This window comes from Hyalella azteca, unplaced genomic scaffold (genome assembly GCF_000764305.2).
Source record: "Hyalella azteca isolate HAZT.00-mixed unplaced genomic scaffold, Hazt_2.0.2 contig17328, whole genome shotgun sequence".
Taxonomy (NCBI): domain Eukaryota; kingdom Metazoa; phylum Arthropoda; class Malacostraca; order Amphipoda; family Hyalellidae; genus Hyalella; species Hyalella azteca.
In genome coordinates this window covers 314,575-334,281 of record NW_025947115.1, presented here as the reverse complement: position 1 = coordinate 334,281, position 19,707 = coordinate 314,575, and the positions used below count along the sequence as shown (strand labels likewise).

The 19,707-nt window shown below is 41.9% G+C and overlaps 2 protein-coding genes across 3 annotated transcripts in view; both read right to left on the bottom strand.

Annotated features, from left to right (window-relative positions):
* LOC108671139 (phospholipase A1 member A) overlaps window positions 1-19,707 on the bottom strand; it is a 55,427-nt gene that overhangs the window by 20,061 nt on the left and 15,659 nt on the right. The window lies entirely within an intron of this gene.
* LOC108671140 (phospholipase A1 member A-like) lies at window positions 257-18,529 on the bottom strand. Of its 2 annotated transcripts, none has more exons than XM_047885226.1 (9): window positions 18,419-18,529; window positions 18,097-18,145; window positions 16,589-16,740; window positions 16,279-16,368; window positions 15,973-16,137; window positions 13,399-13,520; window positions 9,826-9,931; window positions 9,316-9,493; window positions 257-1,075 (listed from the first exon to the last, which is right to left on the bottom strand). In XM_047885226.1, the coding sequence occupies exons 1-9, from the start codon at window positions 18,498-18,500 to the stop codon at window positions 403-405; spliced, it is 1,617 nt and encodes a 538-aa protein (XP_047741182.1). In that variant the 5' UTR covers window positions 18,501-18,529; the 3' UTR covers window positions 257-402. The 2 variants fall into 2 exon arrangements, with proteins under 2 accessions (XP_047741182.1, XP_018014109.1); XM_018158620.2 differs by lacking the exon at window positions 257-1,075 and adding an exon at window positions 3,937-6,527.

Below are 19,707 nucleotides of genomic sequence, written 5' to 3'. Positions count from 1 at the left end.
CAATTATTACTCAATATACAAATATTTAATTATCAAAAAGGCATCATTTTAGAACGATCAACCTGTTACATACATTCAGCGAATAATTGTATTTTATAAAAAATGGCCATGAAACTAATATGGTTGCTCGAAATACAAGGCTAGGGATGGACTTTACTACCCAGGCAAGTGGCCCGAATCTGCTTTGCTTGGAGGCGGCACTTCCTCAAGGGAGTGATAACCGATACACCTTTGAAATAAAACTTTAATTAATTAATTATTTAATTAAATTAATTATTTAACAAATCATCAAAATTAAAAGTAAAGGGACGAGGGTTTTACAGGACCTACAACCCTAAAATTTGGTTGAGAATGCAATATTTAATTTTGACTTAAATAATTAATTTATCTCATTTAAACCCATCACCGCTGTTCCAGTTCGCGCCAGAGGTCATCAGAGTCAGCCACAGAAGCTCTATCGTTGAGAACAAGCTTTGCCCCGCAGAACAAAGCAGAACCGTCGGAAACAACGCTCTCGCTACCAAGAAGATCCAACTCTAGAACGCGATCATTCTGATTCTCGAGACGCTCATCCCTATTTTTCACCCTGCGTTCGAGAGGTGTCATGGTTTTGGATGGACCAACTTGGGCTGACCTCCCACGGTTCTCAGATGTGGTTCTTGCAGAGCTCATGTCAGAAGCCGATTCGTACTCGTCGGTGCTCTCAGGAATGGAGTAGGGCGTATCAGGCCGGTCTTCCAAAAAGCGAGTTAATGGACTACGCATATCGACGCGTAAAGTTGGAGGTCCAAGACGGTCGACACCGTTCAAGTGGTCAGTATAATCTCTTTCTTGGTCGAAGCGAAGGTACATATTTTTCTTGATGCCATCAATAGCTTTTTTAGAAAAGGTGTACATGACACCCAAGACAATCATCGGGAGCACGACGCCCGCAGCGAGCGCCACAAATATCGTCCAAGCAAACACGTGGCTCGTCTGCAGCAGACGGATCCTGGAGGCCGTGGGGCACCGCCAGTCCTCGAGAGCGAAGGGCGCCTCGTTGCGCGTCGTGAGGAAGTAGTCGCCTGGTATGGCGCTGCGCGTGAACGAAACCACTCTCCGTTATTTACTTCAACCCGCGATCTGGCGCTTCTTGTAATGACAATAACTATTATAAATGAGATTTTTCTCTATTCCTACCTGGTGCTGCTTTAACGAAATCATGCATTAATATGTATATAGTAGTTGCAGCGTTTATTAGGCCGTGGGCCTACCGCCGATCCCTAACATCGCAGAACATTCACAGCTCGCTGCGGGTCTCGAACACGCAACTCACTGCTCCAATTCTTTGCTTAACCGTCCGGCCTCCTCGTCGATTCTCACCAGAAATTGGCGCACAGAGCTTGGATCGAACCCGCAGCATTGGCACTCCAAACCACTAGGCCACCCTGACCCTCGTCATTTTATGACGAGATCGACTATACGTGCAACTTTCAAAAAGTTTCATGACACGTCTCGAGTTTATCTCATCAATTTATGAGCTGAACTCGAAACCCGAGTCGTACTAAAAGTGGAAGCTTCTCTTTACGCCAGTTACTCTTGTCAAGCATTGTTGTCGAACGCACACACATCTTTGCAGACTCTTTAATTGCATTTGAACGTTTGCACAAGTTTGGAGCCGCCTCTAATTGTTTCTTGAGAAATTGTTCTCAAACATTCGACAAGTCCTAAGTTTTACACCAGGATTATCGAAAAATTTGTGCTGAAACTTTGAATTTCAGTGAACTCTAAACGCAATTTTCAGCGGCAGGTGTAATTTTTTAGCAAGCAAATCACTAAAGTGTAATCTTAAAATTTTAACGAAGAATATCCGTCAAATCAGCATGGTTCACATCATATTGCTTAGCATGTGTCAGACACGGTACAGTCATATATTCTTTTTTAATGCATTTATATAGAAGCATTCACACCAGCCGTGCAAGGCAGCTGCCATGTCAGGAATAGGAAATGCACTACTAAAGAATATCAGACTGGACCATGACTGGCGCGTGCCCGCATGGTGTGGATTTGGTTATAGTTCTCTCCATATATGCCGCTTGCACTGAACGCACATCAAATATCAACGTTAATAATGAGGCGTTAATCAACGTTAACAATAATGAGGCGTTAATCAACGTTAATAATAATGAGGCGTTAATCAACGGATTAACGCCTCATTAAGAACCAAATGGCCTCACGATGCAACGGATTAATGCCTCATTAAGAACCAAATGGCCTCACGATGCAACGGATTAATGCCTCATAAATTTAAATCACTTTTCCTGTTAAGTTTGTGTACTTACATACATTAAAATACGATTTTTCAAGTGTACGAATATTTATTTCCCCCACTGTATATGCCACTTGCACTGAACGCACAACAAATACTGAATGCCTTAGAAGATTCGTAAGTTTCACCGCCAGTGGCGAAGCAGCCGAAACTGTTCCAGAACATGGTTTGCCAATTTTGTTCGGGACGAGTCCAGGAAGAATCTTAATTGTTAGCTAACAGCTCACGCAAACTATGCTCGGGCAACACCCAATCCACTCTCTGGTAGCGCAGAATAATTACCAGATCTCGCAGAATTATTATTCCCATGATGTTTGGTTATCTTTTGTCTTAATTTCAACATAAAAAGTCGATTGAATAAGTAGAAGTACTTGAAGGTTCAATTGGAGAAAGGTACGTATAAGTAGTCACTGACTGGGAGTTTGTTTTGTTGCTATAATTCTTGCAGTGGCTGCATTTGCTTATATCTTCTGATCAGTTATACCAATTTACAGTAACTCGACTAGCATTAGATAGTGCAATACTGCAACAATACCACAATGATGAAGTAAAGCAGGTACGACCATATTGTCGGAATAGAAGCGGTTTCAAATTCAAGGTTTATGATGCGCCCGCCTCCACGACGCCCGTGTAACGTTACTACTTGCCCCTTAGTATTCTGAGTTCGATCATTTTTAGCTTACTAGTAGGAAAATAGAGATAGAGTGAAGACTTGTAGGAGTATTAGGTAGGGTGAATAACCCTGCAAGGCTCAATGATCCCCAGTATTAGTTATACTGGGTCGCGCAGTTTCGTTTATGATCCGTTAAACCAGTCAGTCAGTGAGAACTTCTGTCTAGTTTATGATCCATTAAACCAGTCAGTCCGTGGGAACTTCCGTCTAGTTTATGATCCGTTAAACCAGTCAGTCAGTGAGAACTTCTGTCTAGTTTATGATCCGTTAAACCGGTCAGTCAGTGAGAACTTCTGTCTATAAACTGGCACGAGAGGCAAGGCGATCAGAGTCGTATCGAGATGAGGTATGTTTCCGAATGGCCTCACGATGCAACGGATTGACGCCTCAAGAAGAACCAAATGGCCTCACGATGCAACAGATTGACGACTCATTAATAATCGAATGGCCTCACGATGCAACGGATTACCGCCTCATTTCTCTCATCTCTCTTATCTCTACAATAAACTTTCCTAGTAATTATGGAGTTCCTATGCCAATATTGTGATGTGGCTGGACCAGGTCAGTGCAACGGCTCGAAAGTTTTCCAGGTGATGTTTTGTCTAAATAATCTTGAAAGAGAATATTGGCGATCCCCTTATCTATGAGAAATGCTCAATAAAACACCAAGAATTTGCGTCATTAGAGTTGACATGAAGTGTTCCTGGGACTAAATGATAAGAAGATACTCTAAACCCTCTAATGGCAGGTGAAGCGACAGACAGAAGACTAAGATCTACGCAAAAGGTTCTTTCAAACTTAGAAAAATCCATTGGAACAAAACCTGTGCGATGAGTTCTAAATCCTGATGAATCGCAAACCTAAAGATTCATGTGTTTATTTAGAGGCTCAGGGCACTCAGGCGGCACCCAATCTCTCGTAACGAATATTTTTGGTAGGAAAACAATACGTGCCGAAGAAGCAGGACCTTTAATGTACTCTTTCCGCAGCATAAACATGCATCATAAGCCAGGGTATTATATACCTACGCATATAAATGAACTTTTACCAATCGACGTATAACATTGGCGAGAGGATGAACTATTTATACAAAACTAATGAAGTAATTCCACTCGACTATCACCATAACGTCATAAGGCCGGTATTTAAGAGTAGCCTATTAAACACCTGCAATTAAATAATAATTATTGATGGCAAGCGACGCCCAAAACAGCACTATAATCGTCTTCAGGCGAGCTCCTTCATATAATATATAATATCTCAACTTATTTATAGATAACCTTCCAAGAGGAATCAATAGAACAATTAAGAACAGTAAAGTAACAATTCAAGCTCCGAATTATCCTAATATATCGCGAGATATCCCAACACTAACTTGATCATCACAAATTCCATGACAGCTTTATAATAATTTAACTAATTATCTTGAACGGAAAACTCCGACACCGGCAAGAAGGCCGTAGCAACGATGTGCGTCGGAGACATGAGCGGTCAGTATAATGAATATCGATATGATAGAAGCAAATAACGTTCAAATGCAATACAGGTACGAGTGTACGAAGCGTGCATCATAAACAAAAATCAGTTTGAAGTTTTCAAGAAGCGGTGCAGATATATCAAAGATAATACAAAGCGTAACTCAATATGAGGAATTAGAAAATAGCCACATAAATTCCTTTCATAATAGAACAATGTTGATTATGCTTATATATAACAAATTAAAACTACCACAGAGCTCAATACGGTCACAGAAAAATATTCAATTTAACTTAGAGTAATTTTGTACGAATAAATGGAATGCCAATTAAGATAAATCCTACAAATCCTTTGATATAGAACAGACCTACAGAAACATACACGCTCATATGGCGACATACCAATTCGTTGACAGTCATACATGGTCTTCTCAATTGTCTAATTACCAGCAAATCAAATAAAAAACTAGTTAGAGGCCCACAAGCACACTAGCCACGCAGGTGTCTTGCACCACAAGTCCTCACATCAACATCACCAACAGCATTAAAGGTCTCATCAATCATCATTAATTAAGCAAAATCAAATTCATCACCCGCAAGGTCAAAGGTCATCACCCGCATTCATCAAAGTCTTTAATGACCAGCACGTAGAAGCTGACAAGAAATAGCAGCGACATTACAATTAAGTAACATATATTCAGGAACCAAAGAAACGGACTCTGCAGACAATTCAATCATTATATTAATAATCTTTAACCACATTGTTCGGGAGGCATGTTAATTTTCTACAATACGCGCCGTCCAGTACCAGCTCAGCAGTGGGGGTCGAAGCACCGCGCGTAAGACAGTTTCTTTAATGACGGGGAGACAAGGACATCGAAGTTAAGAACAATTCTTAAGGTTTCACTTGCCTCGAGTACAATGCTAATACCAACTTAATTAACTGCATCTCAATCACGCGGAGTACAAGATGTGAGAATTGTGTGACATTTTGAGAACATTTGTTACGCTGTGAGCTGGAACTCTCCAGGCTTCTTATGAGACTAAGGCTAGCACTTGTCTGAATACGCCAGTTTGCAGGATTTTTACTGAGCGGCGACATACTAACAATAATTGGAGTATAATGGCACATCAAATAATCCTTCTGATCAGAAAAATGTGCATACATGTTGTGAGCATCAGTGCTCTTCATTAGATGGTTACAACACCCAACAAATGCTGTACTACATCAGCCATGCGACGTTAAATAATATAATTCATGATGGTGCTTGGAATTAATAATTACCGTCCACTTCACGAATCAGCAGGTTATTACACTAAAATGAAAAAAACAAGTGAACAAAAAATCCTCAACTTTTGAAGAGGGTATTATTGGTACGACAAAGTCCGAAAATTTCAAGCCACGGTAAACCATGTTCTACAGTCACAAGTCACGGTCAGACAAGTTCGACAGTCACAAGTCACGGCCAGCCCAGTTCTACAGTCACAAGACACGGCCAGTCAAGTTTGACAGTCACAAGTCACGGCCAGCCAAGTTCTATAGTCACAAGACACGGCCAGCCAAGTTAGATCACAAGGTAACACTGAGCTTTTAAAAGGTCACATAAATGCCACGACGGACTTCATAGTACAATATTCTCGAGTGAATTTATTACTGAAAAAAGGCAAGACAATCTTATTCACGGATACCTCCGACCAAATACCAGAGTGTCCAGGGCGCTTCCTTCAGACGTCGACGGGCCTGCTTACGATGCCGGCGAAGCTGCGAGCGACGCCGCCCAGAATGGAGGAGCTTCGGCCTTCTTCCTGACCATCCACGACGCGGTCCTGGGGCGCGTCCCCGAGCAGGGGGTCGGTCATGTCTGCGCCCTCAGCCTTCCTCTTGAAGATCCCCTTGACTTTAATGCAGACGAAGGCAGATATGGCCACGACCAAGATGAGCACGGTGATGATGATGGCCACGATGGCAGCCGCGGCGACCTCAGCGTGGCGTTCTCGGCTGGGGCAAGACTTGTCCTCAATGGCGTATGGAGCCACCGAAGTCGTGTTCAGGTAATAGTCCCCGGAGGAGCTGGGTAAAAACATCATGGAAATACTTTTCTTTGCTTGCAACAATTATAGACACATTTGTTCAACTGCCGCAGCATCCTATCACAAAAAATTCTAGCATTTAAGTCAGTTAGTTTTATTTTTATATTCATAACGTTAAGAAAATGCAGCTCGTGAGCGGAACAGGCACCACACGTTCAGTATCTTGAGTCATTTTAGTTTTTAACATAAAAAGTAGCTTTAAATATCCCTTCGATTGTAGTTATTTAGACATGGTATAGCACGATCACGATACCGCTACTCGCTGCACCCACAGAATGATCGGTTGAACTATCCGCGTGCCTCACGAACAAAATAATGAGCTTGAAATTAACTCTAAAACCTAATCCGCGAAATTACTTGAGCACAAATCTGGGAAAAAACTTCTAATTTCAAATTTGCTCACGAATTCGTCGTTTAATGTGGCAATATATACGAGCTTCCAATTCTGATACAAAAAAAAATACAAAATGCGCTTTTGACTTCAGACATTCTTAAAGACTTTTTTCAGTAGATGCTGGGTCGTTTTTCCCGGCGCTTTCCATGCATGACTACAGAAAGTTGAGGAGTTTACTTGACTTATTTCGATTCCTTGACTCGCTCGGAAGGCACTCAATAATGAGCAGGTCTGCACTCGTGGACACACGCATATGTACATGGAGAGCGCAGTGCAAGTGCAGCTTGCACAAATACAGATATTGTCTGCATATATTTATACTGTCAGACCCTTGAAAATTTCTATGTCCAGCTGCTGAGGAGCGCGAGACAAGTTCTTTATAAATATATGCGTTCACCACATAAGTTGAACATAAATATAACATCGCCGACAATAAAGAGCAAAACAATTTCATGCAGTCAGGGAAAAAACTTTAAAAAAAACAGGCTGATTCGAAGCAGGAAGTAGAGAAACATAATATAAGCAAGCGAAAATCAAAAGGATGAACAAGCGAGAGATCTTCACATGAAGAAATATGAAGCGTCACATAAAAGTTTCAAGCTGACAAGTCACTTCGATTCCTGGAAGCGGTTCGGCATGAGAGCACGGAGGCAGGAACCGTCGGTGCGCTGCCCACGCTAGAACTTAGAAACTCGGAACGGCAGAGACGTCCTAGCAACGGTGGTAGGCGACATCATGTCCGAGACTCGGGGCGGCAGAGACGTCCTAGTAACGGCGGTAGGCGACATCATGTCCGAGAACGGGGCGGCAGAGACGTCCTAGTAACGGCGGCAGGCGACATCATGTCCGAGACTCGGGGCGGCAGAGACGCCCTAGCAACGGCGGTAGGCGACATAGTGAAAAAGACTCGGGGCGGCAGAGACGTCCTAGCAACGGCGGCAGGCGGCATCGTGACAGAGACTCGGAGAGGCAGAGACGTCCTAGTAATAGCGGCAGGCGATATTGTGCCCGAGACGCGGCAGAGACGTCCTAGCATTGGCCGCAGACGAAATGGTGGTAGAGACTAGGGGCAGCAGAGACGCTCTAGCAATAGCGACAAGTGACATCATGGTAGAGACTCATAGTCACAGCAGCAGGCAACATCATGGCAGTCATGGTCCGAGAATTGCTGGTCAGGTGTATGCGCGCCATCGGCCAACAATAATTAATCAGAACAATCGGACCAACGAGCGCTGGCTCGCACGTTAATAATACCAAACGGCAGCCCAATAGGTCGTGATGATCTAAATTATAAAATATCAAAGATGATAACGACCAATCTTACTACTAACCAAGTAAAAACAGGAGGTATAGCAACGTATGGCATTGGATTCAAGTCATTAAGGAACAGCGCAATGATGCTGGTCTAAAATTACAATTAAAACCGTAAACGTACGCAGTTTCCGTCAACTTCGTGTTCAACAATACAATGTTTACTCTAGCGTGATATCTCGAGAATTGTTTCGCTCAGGCTTCGTAAACATGCTAATACAACGCAAATACAGCTAACATCAAAAAGATAACGATGACAACATGCAGGACATTAAACATAACTCGGTGAACCAGCCTAAGATCATCTTTGAGGTTCACGTTCGGAAAAAAGTTCATCCTCTAACAAAATTTGGACGCAGGACTGACCTCGCAACAGATGTCGCCCAGGACTCGGGGAGCCCGTAAATCAGCCGCTCTATGACCGCCTTGCTTAGGGTTAGCAGAGCAACCTCTGGAAAGCTTGCAAGCTCGGTATGACTAGGCTCGGCCATCTCTTTTCATACTCTCAGGCGATTATAAATTCAGAAAGGAGTTTCAGAAGAGGCCAGGCAAACCCAAAATAAATTCAAGTCAAGTGTAACGACTCTTGGCAGATGACTAGACGGTACTCGAATTTTGTTAGGGTTCCAGCAGTGAAAATGATTACTAGGCATAAACAATTGCTAGCAAATGTGCACCGATAAAGAGCGCGTCAAAAATTAATAGGCCATTAAAAGAACATTAACATATGGGGAACACAGTAATCAATTCCTACCGATGGATCAGAGCGTAAAAATTTCACTGCGAATAGAAAAATTTTGAAGGTTTAATATATATTGCTTGATCTAACTAACCATATCGAACAAACTGGGAATTCAAACTAATTTTTCTAGTCGATACATACACAAAGAAAATATAAATTAATCTAAATAGCTTGCACAAATTCAGCGGTAACGTGAACACTGAGAACTTTATTTGCTGAACACAACTGCAAATTGAGCAGAGCGAGGATGCAGGGTGAGCAGAGGGTGGCAGACTAGTACCTCAAATAAGCAGGCAGTGCACCAAGTGTGTCAGTACTCACCCGCTGTCGGCGAGGATGCCCATGTACTGAGGCAGGGGGCCGCAGTGGATGACGGGGTCGAAGCAGTAGGCGTGGTAGTTCTTGGCTGGGCGCGCCAAGAACTTTGTGCTCGTGATGTCGTAATCAAAACTTTCGATGAAATATTCCGTCACGATCGTGTGGTCGCACCTCAGCGAGCCTGTGGCGGGTGGGGGGCAAGAGTGGTTGGGAAGACGTGTTTAAATGAATGAACGCAGTGATGACATCTGAATGATGCACTGAGTTAAATCTCTGCATCTCATCCTTCCATTTCAACCACCGCGTTCACATATTCAGAGAGTTTATTCAAAACGACTTTCTTAGGTTCAGATCTCACGTACAAGCTTTAATTTAGCCCTAAAATGGCCTTCGTGCGCCATTTGACGAAACACTCCATTCTCATCAAAACATACCTAAAAAGAGATTAATGAATAGAATTGACGTATTGAAACAATAAGACAGAACTATGAAGAAATATAAAGAGCGGCCCACCGTCTCCAGCGTGGTGGCTCTCCGTCTTACTGCACACCGGCTGGAAGAAGCCCCCGTTAGGCCAGAAGTCCGTGTGGCCGATGCTCATGTAAATACCAAAGCAGTCCTAGCAAAACAAATGAGAATAAAATGAATGCCCAGCATAACAGGTGTTAATAAATAACTGGTCGACGACCAAGTCCACACATAATAGTTCAACCAGGTATTTAATAGCAAATAAAATAACCAAAAAGTTCACCATTTCTTATTAGAGAAAACGTTTCGGAGTCCAGCTCCATTGTCAGTTAAAAACTTAGATCACAGGTATAAATAATTAGTAAACTAAAATTAATATGCAAACAATTCACCTAAACTTGAGCATATTAGAACCGAAATCGAAAATAAAACGTATATAAATGAGATAACATGAGCACAAGGTACTATCTATTTACAATGTGTAGAGAATAGAGACTGTGAATGTCATTCAAACTGGGCTTCCATTTAAAATTATACAATGATTCTAAAATTCGTAGGTCAGAAACACCGGTTTTGGAGGCTAGAACTTCGCTTCTGGACACCGAGACGTTGCACTGTTCGGCATGAATACGTACAGCTGAATGAGGGGGATGCGCAAGTATGTTCCCTGTTCTGTAACTCCTGCCTCTATGCTCTGCAAGCCTAGTATAAAAATTGCGTGATGTCATGCCGGTATACGCAGATGCGTATTGCGCACAACTATATTGATAATCTAGGGATGTTCGCATAAAAACCGGGAGTGGATCCTTTTATCTGAAAAACGAGCTAATTTTAAAATTGTTCACTAGTGATACATGAAGATTTACATTCGGGATGTATTTAGAGCATAGATCTTTCAATTCCTTTGGTATAGTCTCAGATGCGGGACCAAAGTAAGGAAAAGAACAATTAACACCATTCCCATCGTCACGCTCGGGAACAACCTCAGCATTTTGTTTAGAAAAGAATTTCCTTATTTGAGTATACACCCATTGTGATGGAAACCCATTTAGTGAAAAGATACTGCGCAAATGTTAAAATTCAGTTAGCATAGATGGAAAGTAGAGCAAATTCGGAAGCCGCGGCTTAATAATGTTTGAATCTCATTCAATTCGAAACGAAAGGGACAAAAGCTAAAAATGCTGGTGCTTAAGCCAGTAAACGTAAATTTTCTGTAAACAGATGTCTGGAAACGGCAATCAGATTTTATGACTTTGCGATCAAGAATAGATAAATTATTGTTGGATTCAAGCTCCCTAGTAAATTTAATGGATTTCTTTTGAAGATTGCGATAATTGAAGAATATTTTTGTCTCCATTATTGGTTCTAAGGTGTCAATGAACTTGTCATAGGTTTGAACCGCAACTTTTTAAAACCTCTACTTTAATTAACAGTTTTGAACTCCGTTTTTGTATTTGCTGGCACGTTTTATAGATAAATTGACGGTTTCGGCATGTGTCTACCTCTCGGTCCTATCTTTGCCAATATATTAATGTGTTTTCACGAGGCTACATGGCTGGCCAACTGTCCTATTGATTTCAAGCCAATTTTCTATAACCGATATGCAGATGATACATTTTCAATTTTCAAACATCTCTCTCATGCGGGAATTTTTTTTTTCATCTTAATCTCCAACAAAAACCCATCAAATTTACTAGGGAACTTGAATCGAACAATAGTTTATTTTTTCTTTATTGCAAGGTCATAAAATCTTATGCCGTTTCCAGACATCTGTTTACCGAAAATAGACGTTTACTGGCTTAAGGACCAGATTTTTTTAGCTTTTTTTCCTTTCGTTTCAAATTAAATGGGATTCAAACGTTATAAAACCGCGGCTTCCGAATTTGCTCTACTTTCCATGCTATGCACACTCAATTTGAACAATTGGGCAGTATCTTTTCACTAAATGGGTTTTCATCACAATTGGTGTATACTAAAATTAAGAAATTCTTGTCTAAGCAATATGCTGAGGTTGTTCCCGAACGTGACGATAGGAATGGTTTTTATTGTTTTTTCCCTTTCTTTGGCCCCGCATCTGAGACTATGGCAAAGGAACTGAAAGATATATTCTCTAAAAACCTCCCGAATGTAAGCTTCATGTAATGCTAGTAAACAATTTTAAAATTAGCTGGTTTTTCAGCTAAAAGGATCCATTCTCTGTTCTTATGCGATCATTCCTAGTTTATCAATATAGTTGGGCGCAGTACTCATCTGCGTATGTCGGTATGACATCACGCAATTTTTATACTAGGCTTGCAGAGCCTAGAGGCAGGAGTTACAGAACAGGGAACATACTTGCGCATCCCCCTCATTCAGCTGTACGTATTCATGCCGAGCAGTGCAACGTCCCGGTGTCCAATAGTGATTATTTTAGGGTTTTAGCCTTCACAACCGGTGTTTCAGACCTGGGAATTTAGAAACATTGTGTATTTTTCAATGGAAGCCCGGTTTGAATGCTTGCAGTTTCTATCTTCCACAAATTGTAAATAGATAGTACCTTCTTCTCATGTTATCTCATTTATATTTGATTTATTCTCTTCTTATGTCAAGTTTACGTGAATTGTGTATTTTGTTTTTTTTTAAAGGCCTCCCACACTCACCATTCCAACAAAAAAAGGAATTGGTTTCATTAATTAAAAACAGGGTATGGTTTCATGTCAATGATCAGGGCCCCGACCTTAACGCCTCTGATGGTGGCCTACACCGACTCCGAGGGTCACTGAGCTGTGACGCGAGCGAGGAGCGGGCCCACGTCAAACTTTTCTCTGACTGCTGTTAGGATGCTAGCTGCATTGCCTCTCTGCACGGCCAAACCCAACCTTTGCTCCAACCATAGAGTCTCTCTACGTTCGCCGGACACCATCCGCAAACTGTCGTCCCCGGCCAGTCGTACATTATGTAAAACAGCATCAACTAGGCCACGGACGGAGTGGAGTGACGATATGAACGCAGGGAGCGCGATGTCCTTTGACATACGGATACCCAGACCTCCCAGCCGGACCGGCAACACAGCTTGTTCAAGAGATTCGCGCTCGTTGTTTGAACTCGCGCTGAATTGTTTGAACGTGGATTTCAGGTTACCTGAGTTCTAGGTTTCGAACTCTCCGAAAAGTTTTCCCTTATAATTGATCAACTTTTTGGCTATTTTCTTTTCTTTTAAATTCCTGGTCAATTTGCGATTCAAGCAAACAAGTGATCCTAACACATAATAGTTCAAACAGCGACCTGATCTCAGATGGAAGCCAATAATCCTACTGCTTTTGAGGTAGACTCAGAGTATGAATAAAATTCATTCCATGTTAATAGGAACGGGATAGAAAGGAACGGATGGTAAATAGTAGTGGTTAGTTATGGAAGTTGTAATTGACGCCACTACAACTGCCATTTATGTCTGTAGTTGCAGCTGATGGTGTGCAGTGCTGCGACCAAATTAAGGCATGATACTCACATACCACCTGTTCCAGTTGTTGGTGTGCTGTGCGGCGACCAAAATAAGGCATGATACTCACATACCACTTGTTCCAGTTGTTCCAGCTGTTGGTGTGCAATACGGCGACCAAAATAAGGCATGATACTCACATACCACTTGTTCCAGTTGTTGCAGCTGTTGGTGTGCATGATGTCGACATAGAGAGCATCGCTTTTGTCGAGGCGCTCTTTAGACGAAGTGTGCAAATATCTTTTGCTGGCAGGATCCAGGCCTGGAGAGACAAAATATCTTTCAAATAAGAATTTAATTCAGACAGGGAGTAAAAGCCATGGCAACATTATTTTCCAGAATAAAATAATGACCACGATACAATAAGAGAAATGGTCAACAACGATTTACCGTGAATGGAAAAAAACATCACTGCAAGTGCTGAGCTCTATCAAAATTTTATGTAATAAATTTAGAATACAAGCTTGGTAGAGAAAGGTGTTTTCACATGCAGGACTCTTTCACTCAATAACCGGGCCGCGGTCAGAGTACAGACTCTTCGTGAGGGATCACTGACCGTGTTAGGACCAAGGCTGTTCGCGTTGTTTAACGCCTTAACAAAGGTGCTGAGAGAAAGAGAGTTTACCCTTGTGACTTTCAAGAGGCAACTGGATAAGTTTTAGAAGATCCTGGATTGTCCAGTTATGGGAAACTAACTCAGCAAGTGACAACCAACAGCATCTTGCATCAGCAGGCTCAAAGGAGGGCAAATAGATAGAACACGTTCAACGATACATCTGGGACCCGAGGGCGGGGTGACCTACCTATCGATGGCTTGGAGACGGAGGACGACGAAGGTGGAGCTTCAGCGTGACCATGGATTGTAAAGTCCTGAATTCATCATAAGGTCATAAGGTCACTTGAACGTCACAGGAACCCACATAACATTTTAGGAGTTTTTTCAAACACGCCAACGCATTGCAGAACGCGACATCGCACTCTTAGACTAAACAACTCTCCAAAAGCTTATACGGTAACAAAATTAAAACAAAACAAGGCAATTCTCACACTTATACGCAAATTATGCATATACCTATGCTATGCCAGTATTTATAACCCTGGATCCATATAATATCCTACTCAATCTCCTAAACTGCGTATTGACAAAGCAAATCCTGCAATGAGAGCAACGCAAGAGAGCACAAATCCAAGCCGGTAATGCCTGTATCCAAATAACTTGAGTCATCCACCTCAACGAATGCCAGGGGACCAAACTACTTGTATGAACGCAACTCAGCCTCTTAAATGGTTCGGCTAATTCCATCACCTCCACCGGCTAACACATGGGCGAATAGTCAATACTCCACACATCTATATCACATTGACCAATTCTACCATTCACGCACCCCATACAATTCATGAGAGACACCCACAAGTATCATACCAGATACGGTGTAAATACTCGGCCGTTCACAAATTACTTGACCTCTAGAACTACGTAGCACAAATAAACAACACGTGCAGATTGGGTCAATCTCATTTGGCTCTCTGTTGCGATCGTCATCTTCCGAAAACTCTTCACATTGCAACCTGTGCCTTTACTGTCAAGTGCCTACACACTGCAACTCTTAAGGCCCGTTTACACTAGGGGCAACGATATGGGCGGTGAGGCGCTTGCTGCGGAGCCTCACCGCCCACAACCGTTCACACTTATTTTTGTACGCGGGAGTTCGGCTCGGGACCGCGCGCTTCGAAGATTAGTTGCCAGTTAGACGTCCGTGAGGATAGATGTATCCGAATTTGAGGTCTGGGCCATTGTTCTCGGGTGTGCTGCTGTTTAGAAAAGATGTAGGCGTCGCCGTATTTGGGTGAAAAGTAGAGAGGGGCTCACACAATTACATTTTCGAAGAATTATCAGTTGCGAATGCATCAGACTTTCAAAATTATACTGGACTGTCAGCGGACTTGTTTGACAGTCTGCCAAAGAAAATAAGGCCACTCATCCAGAAGCAGAATGATGGGATTGAGATGGAATTCATATGCAATGAAATTCATTTCACGCTGGAATTGCGAACGCAACGTATGAATTTTCTTGCGAACCTCGTCAATAGTGACTTGTACACATAAGTTATTTAGGACTTCGACTATTTTCACCAGAGCTTGTACTTTTGCATTTCAACTTTTTTACTCCTTTTGACTGAACTCTACAGGCATTCATGGTTTATACAATGAACAATTAGCCTCTCTCCTAGAGAGTGAGTCCAAACAAGTGTGGCTTTGGTTGACATAGTGAAGGACCAGCGTATACATACAACCTCATTAGACCACAGACAGCCGTCTACTGACCGAGTACCACTGCGTGCAGCGCTTGTGCTGCATGAGGCGGGGCAACTGAATCGCTGGCTCGTCAATCGCCTCGTTGCCCACAAGAAGAGCATGTAGACACCTCAAAGAGGGGCGGTGAGGCGCCTGACGCCCGTGTATTGCCCCTAGTGTGAACGGGCCTTTACGAACACACATAGCGACCTGTGCCCATACAGCCAAGTGCCCCTACACAGCGTCCGGTATCCCCCTTACAGCTGTGGTCTGAGCCGATGTGGATGGCTGCGTTCCCACATGACGCGAAGTTCAAGGCGTGACAACCAGGGGTAAAAGCAGCGAGAAAATGGACGCAGGAAACGACAATGTATACAAACGAAGCAATACGAAGACAAATAAGATGGTAAGGCAATGACCTGTGATGCGCCCGAAAGGGTAGGGGCTGTTCTTGGCTGCGAAGCCGGCGATGTGAGCGCCCAAGTTGAGGCCGATGGCGTGTAGGCGCGTGTAGTCGAGACCGCGCACGGCCTGCAACGTCGTCAGCAGCCGCGACACCGCCGCGCCAATGCCGGGAACCGTATCTGTAATTAAACATGTTTGTTACGTTAGGTCAATAGTTAATATTGCGGTCATTTTGAGTCATAGGCCTAACTTACGGGACGTCAACAAAGCAAAGCCAGTAGTTAATATTGAGGGCAACTTGGGCCCGCTTTGTAACTCACCGGACGTCTCATTGTAGGCAAGCTCGGTGAAGTTGTCCCCAGACGCCCACTGCACGGCGATGACGTTGCTGTTTCCGCGCGCCAGTATTTCTGAAATGAGCACATGTCAAGCTTCAGTGAGGGGGGGGGGGAAGGGAAATTTTATAGGGTTAAGCGTTAATAACGATGAGGGGAAACATTAAAAATGCGTTACAACGAGTCGCATAGGTGCTAAGAGATATTATTAGGAGATATAATCGCAAATACCATATAAATTTAACCTCAGCAATCCATGTTTCATTTTCCGAATACGAGATACGATCACACTAACTATCTTTAAGGGTCAACACCCAGGGCACGATGGCGTGGGATAAGAAGCCGTGCACGATGAGGTACGTGTCGGCCGACGCCAGGAAGTGGCTCTGCGACACTGACGCGTTGTTCGCCCCGATGAGCTCGTACTGCGTCCCCTCCATATATCCTCTGCATGTGAAATAAATGTTGTAACCGCTGCTGCAAACCCCAGTTGTTTTATTTCCTACTGTTATGAACAGACGTGTTATACTTGATTCTCTCGTACTGCGTTCCCTCCATATATCCTCTGCATGTGAAATAAATGTTATGTTAAATGTTAATAACCGCTGCTGCAAACCCCAGTTGTTTTATTTCCTACTGTTAATTATGAACAGACGTGTTATACTTGATTCTCTCGTACTGCTTTCCCTCCATATATCCTCTGCATGTGAAATAAATCTTGTAACCGCTGCTGCAAACCACAGTTGTTTCATTTTCTACTGTTATAAACAGACGTGTTATACTTGATTCTCTCGTGCTGCTTTCCCTCCATATATCCTCTGCATGTGAAATAAATGTAACCGCTGCAAACCACAGTTGTTTCATTTCCTACTGTTACAAACAGACGTGCTATACTTGATTCTCTCGTGCTGCTTTCCCTCCATATATCCTCTGCATGTGAAATAAATGTTGTAACCGCTGCAGCGAACTACAGACGTTTCATTTCCTAACTGTTGATTTTCTCGTACTCCATGCCATTCTTATTTTCTCTTACCAGCAGCAACAACCAATGTTATTATATTTTAATGTGTTTATGCATTGTAATTTTTGACCTGTTACAGTCCAGATTACTAAAACCCATAAAGTAAAGAAATAGTCGGTATTCGGTGCTAACTTTGTCACTTAAATTCGTTGCTATCATCAGATCACCACCCGATCTGTACCTGCCAACAATAAACCTATTTCAAGCGTCCATCCTCTCCCTAACCTCAGGAATTTTGACATCGTATAATTCAGTCTTAGCTAACGATATTTTCATTTTGGCAGTTTGAAATGACGGTATATTTTCTTCGTAATATTTTCATTTTCGCAGTTGAAAATGACGATATATTGTCATCGTAACGATGATCACATTTCTGTCACTGGTTGACGTTCTCGTACAATTCCCCAATCTAATGTCATCAAACATTAAACATATGTTGTGGCTGATGTTGAAAGTGTACGAATGCGGTCAGTATGACCGCAACATGCTTTTGTAAATAAGTTAAATTAACGACAAAGCAGTGTCAATTTTTAACCGCTGTCTACGGGCGCCTTACCAGGAAAATTTAGCAATTTACTGCATCGCGCTGCCACCTGATCCTTGTTAAGACTAATTTCAGAACACTTATTTCCGTTGTCCCTTATGATGGATGGGAATACCCTCAGCAACGTGCAAAAACTCTCAAGAATGAGAAAGAATCAAGGACGATGTAAACAGTGCTGTAATGTCAGGGCGTAACATAGCTCTTAAAATGATACAAAACGTTCATAGGATCCACTCACCTGGTCCATAAGTACGCTGCGTCGAAGTCCACTTGGAGAGGAGAGGACGCTGTCTCAGCACAAGTTAAAAAAAGTTACAATTTTGAGTTTTTGAAAGGTCGTAATGGAAAATATTTCATTATCACACAACGAACAAATCAAAATTGTATTTTTACAAAAGAATTACTAATTTTACAATATAGGTCATCCACTAAAATCTACACGGAATTTCTTGATAATTCATACAATATTGATCAAGATTAGCAATTAAAGGAGGCAAAATAAAGCACTTAAGTTTACACAGCTAGTAACATCAGCGAACTCAAGACTAGATATGACTCACCTTCAAAAACCGTGTGAGTATCCGCAGATATTGCGGCCAGACTGGCCAATACAGCAAGCAACACATGAAAAGTTCGATGCATTCTGAGAACTTTTCCTTCAGTCGCACACAATGGATGTTCGTTTTGCACGAAAATTTGATCACAGCTGCAAATATGGCGCAGTCTTTCACCGATGTTATTTTATCTGGTCAAAAGTTAATGTTGGGATCATAAGTATATGGCGCAGTCTTAACGATGTTAATTTATCTGATCAAGAGTTGATGTTGGGATCATAAGTATATGGCGCAGTCTTAACGATGTTAATTTATCTGATAAAGTGTTGATGATGGGATCATAAGTATATGGCGCAGTCTTAACGATGTTAATTTATCTGATCAAGAGTTGATGTTGGTTGGGATCAAAAGTATATATCAGCGCACTGCTGATAGCAGTTGAAAAACTTACAATTAATTAAATGTACGTACAGCAAATTCACGGGATACTTGATTAGAAAAGTATTATAATGAACCCATATATTTACTACCGCACAAGCTGACTTGAGTACAAGTTGACAACGCACACGTTAACTAACGCAAAATTTAACGTTAATGAGTTGAGCTGCAAGAATTTAATATTTATCACTTTTTTCTGGTGGTTAAATTTCTCATGTATTTTTGCAATTTACAGACATTACCTTTAATATACTGATTGAATTTAAGACGCATGAGTAACTTTTTTATTTCTTATCAAGTTTGCTGGACGTTCCCCTAATGAGTTAATAAAGTTAGTTATTACTTTCATTGTAACGAAGTTAGAAACTTGATCCTTCATGCCATACAGTGAATCCTAAATCGAATTTGTGTATTTTAAACAGCACCACAAGTTTCCACTGTCTTGAGTTATTAATGGTGATAAATTTGAACGATTGCAAAAATAAGTTTCAAACTATCTTTTTTATTGGAATTTTATAATTTAATTTTATTCTTTTTTTTCTGTCCACTTCATCTCATGTCACAGTTTGCTTCTCTATATTTTAACTTTTTCACGAATAGCTGCTTTGACTAACAACCATGATTAACCTGTTGAATTGTATTCAGAAGACTAATACGGGTTATAATAATTTGAAGTCACGACAACGCGTACGGTATGTTTCTGGCACACGCTGAAATATTTTGCACGAGCGGATTTGATTTTCTGCGGCGTATGTAATGTGAAAGCAAAGAAAGTAAATGATTTTATATTGTCTGATTTTCTTTGAATTGTCGTTCAGTTGCAGGAGTAGAATTCATTTTATTCTATAGAGAAGGGT

What these genes read in the sequence shown, in the direction of transcription:
- LOC108671140 (XM_047885226.1), bottom strand. Translation starts at nt 18,500, where the DNA reads ATGCATCGAACTTTTCATGTGTTGCTTGCTGTATTGGCCAGTCTGGCC. An exon ending in TACTCACACGGTTTTTGAAG is followed by an intron (nt 18,146 to 18,418) that starts GTGAGTCATATC and finishes GTGCTGAGACAG; the next exon opens with CGTCCTCTCCTCTCCAAGTG. An exon ending in CCCTTTCGGGCGCATCACAG is followed by an intron (nt 13,521 to 15,972) that starts GTCATTGCCTTA and finishes TTGTCTCTCCAG; the next exon opens with GCCTGGATCCTGCCAGCAAA.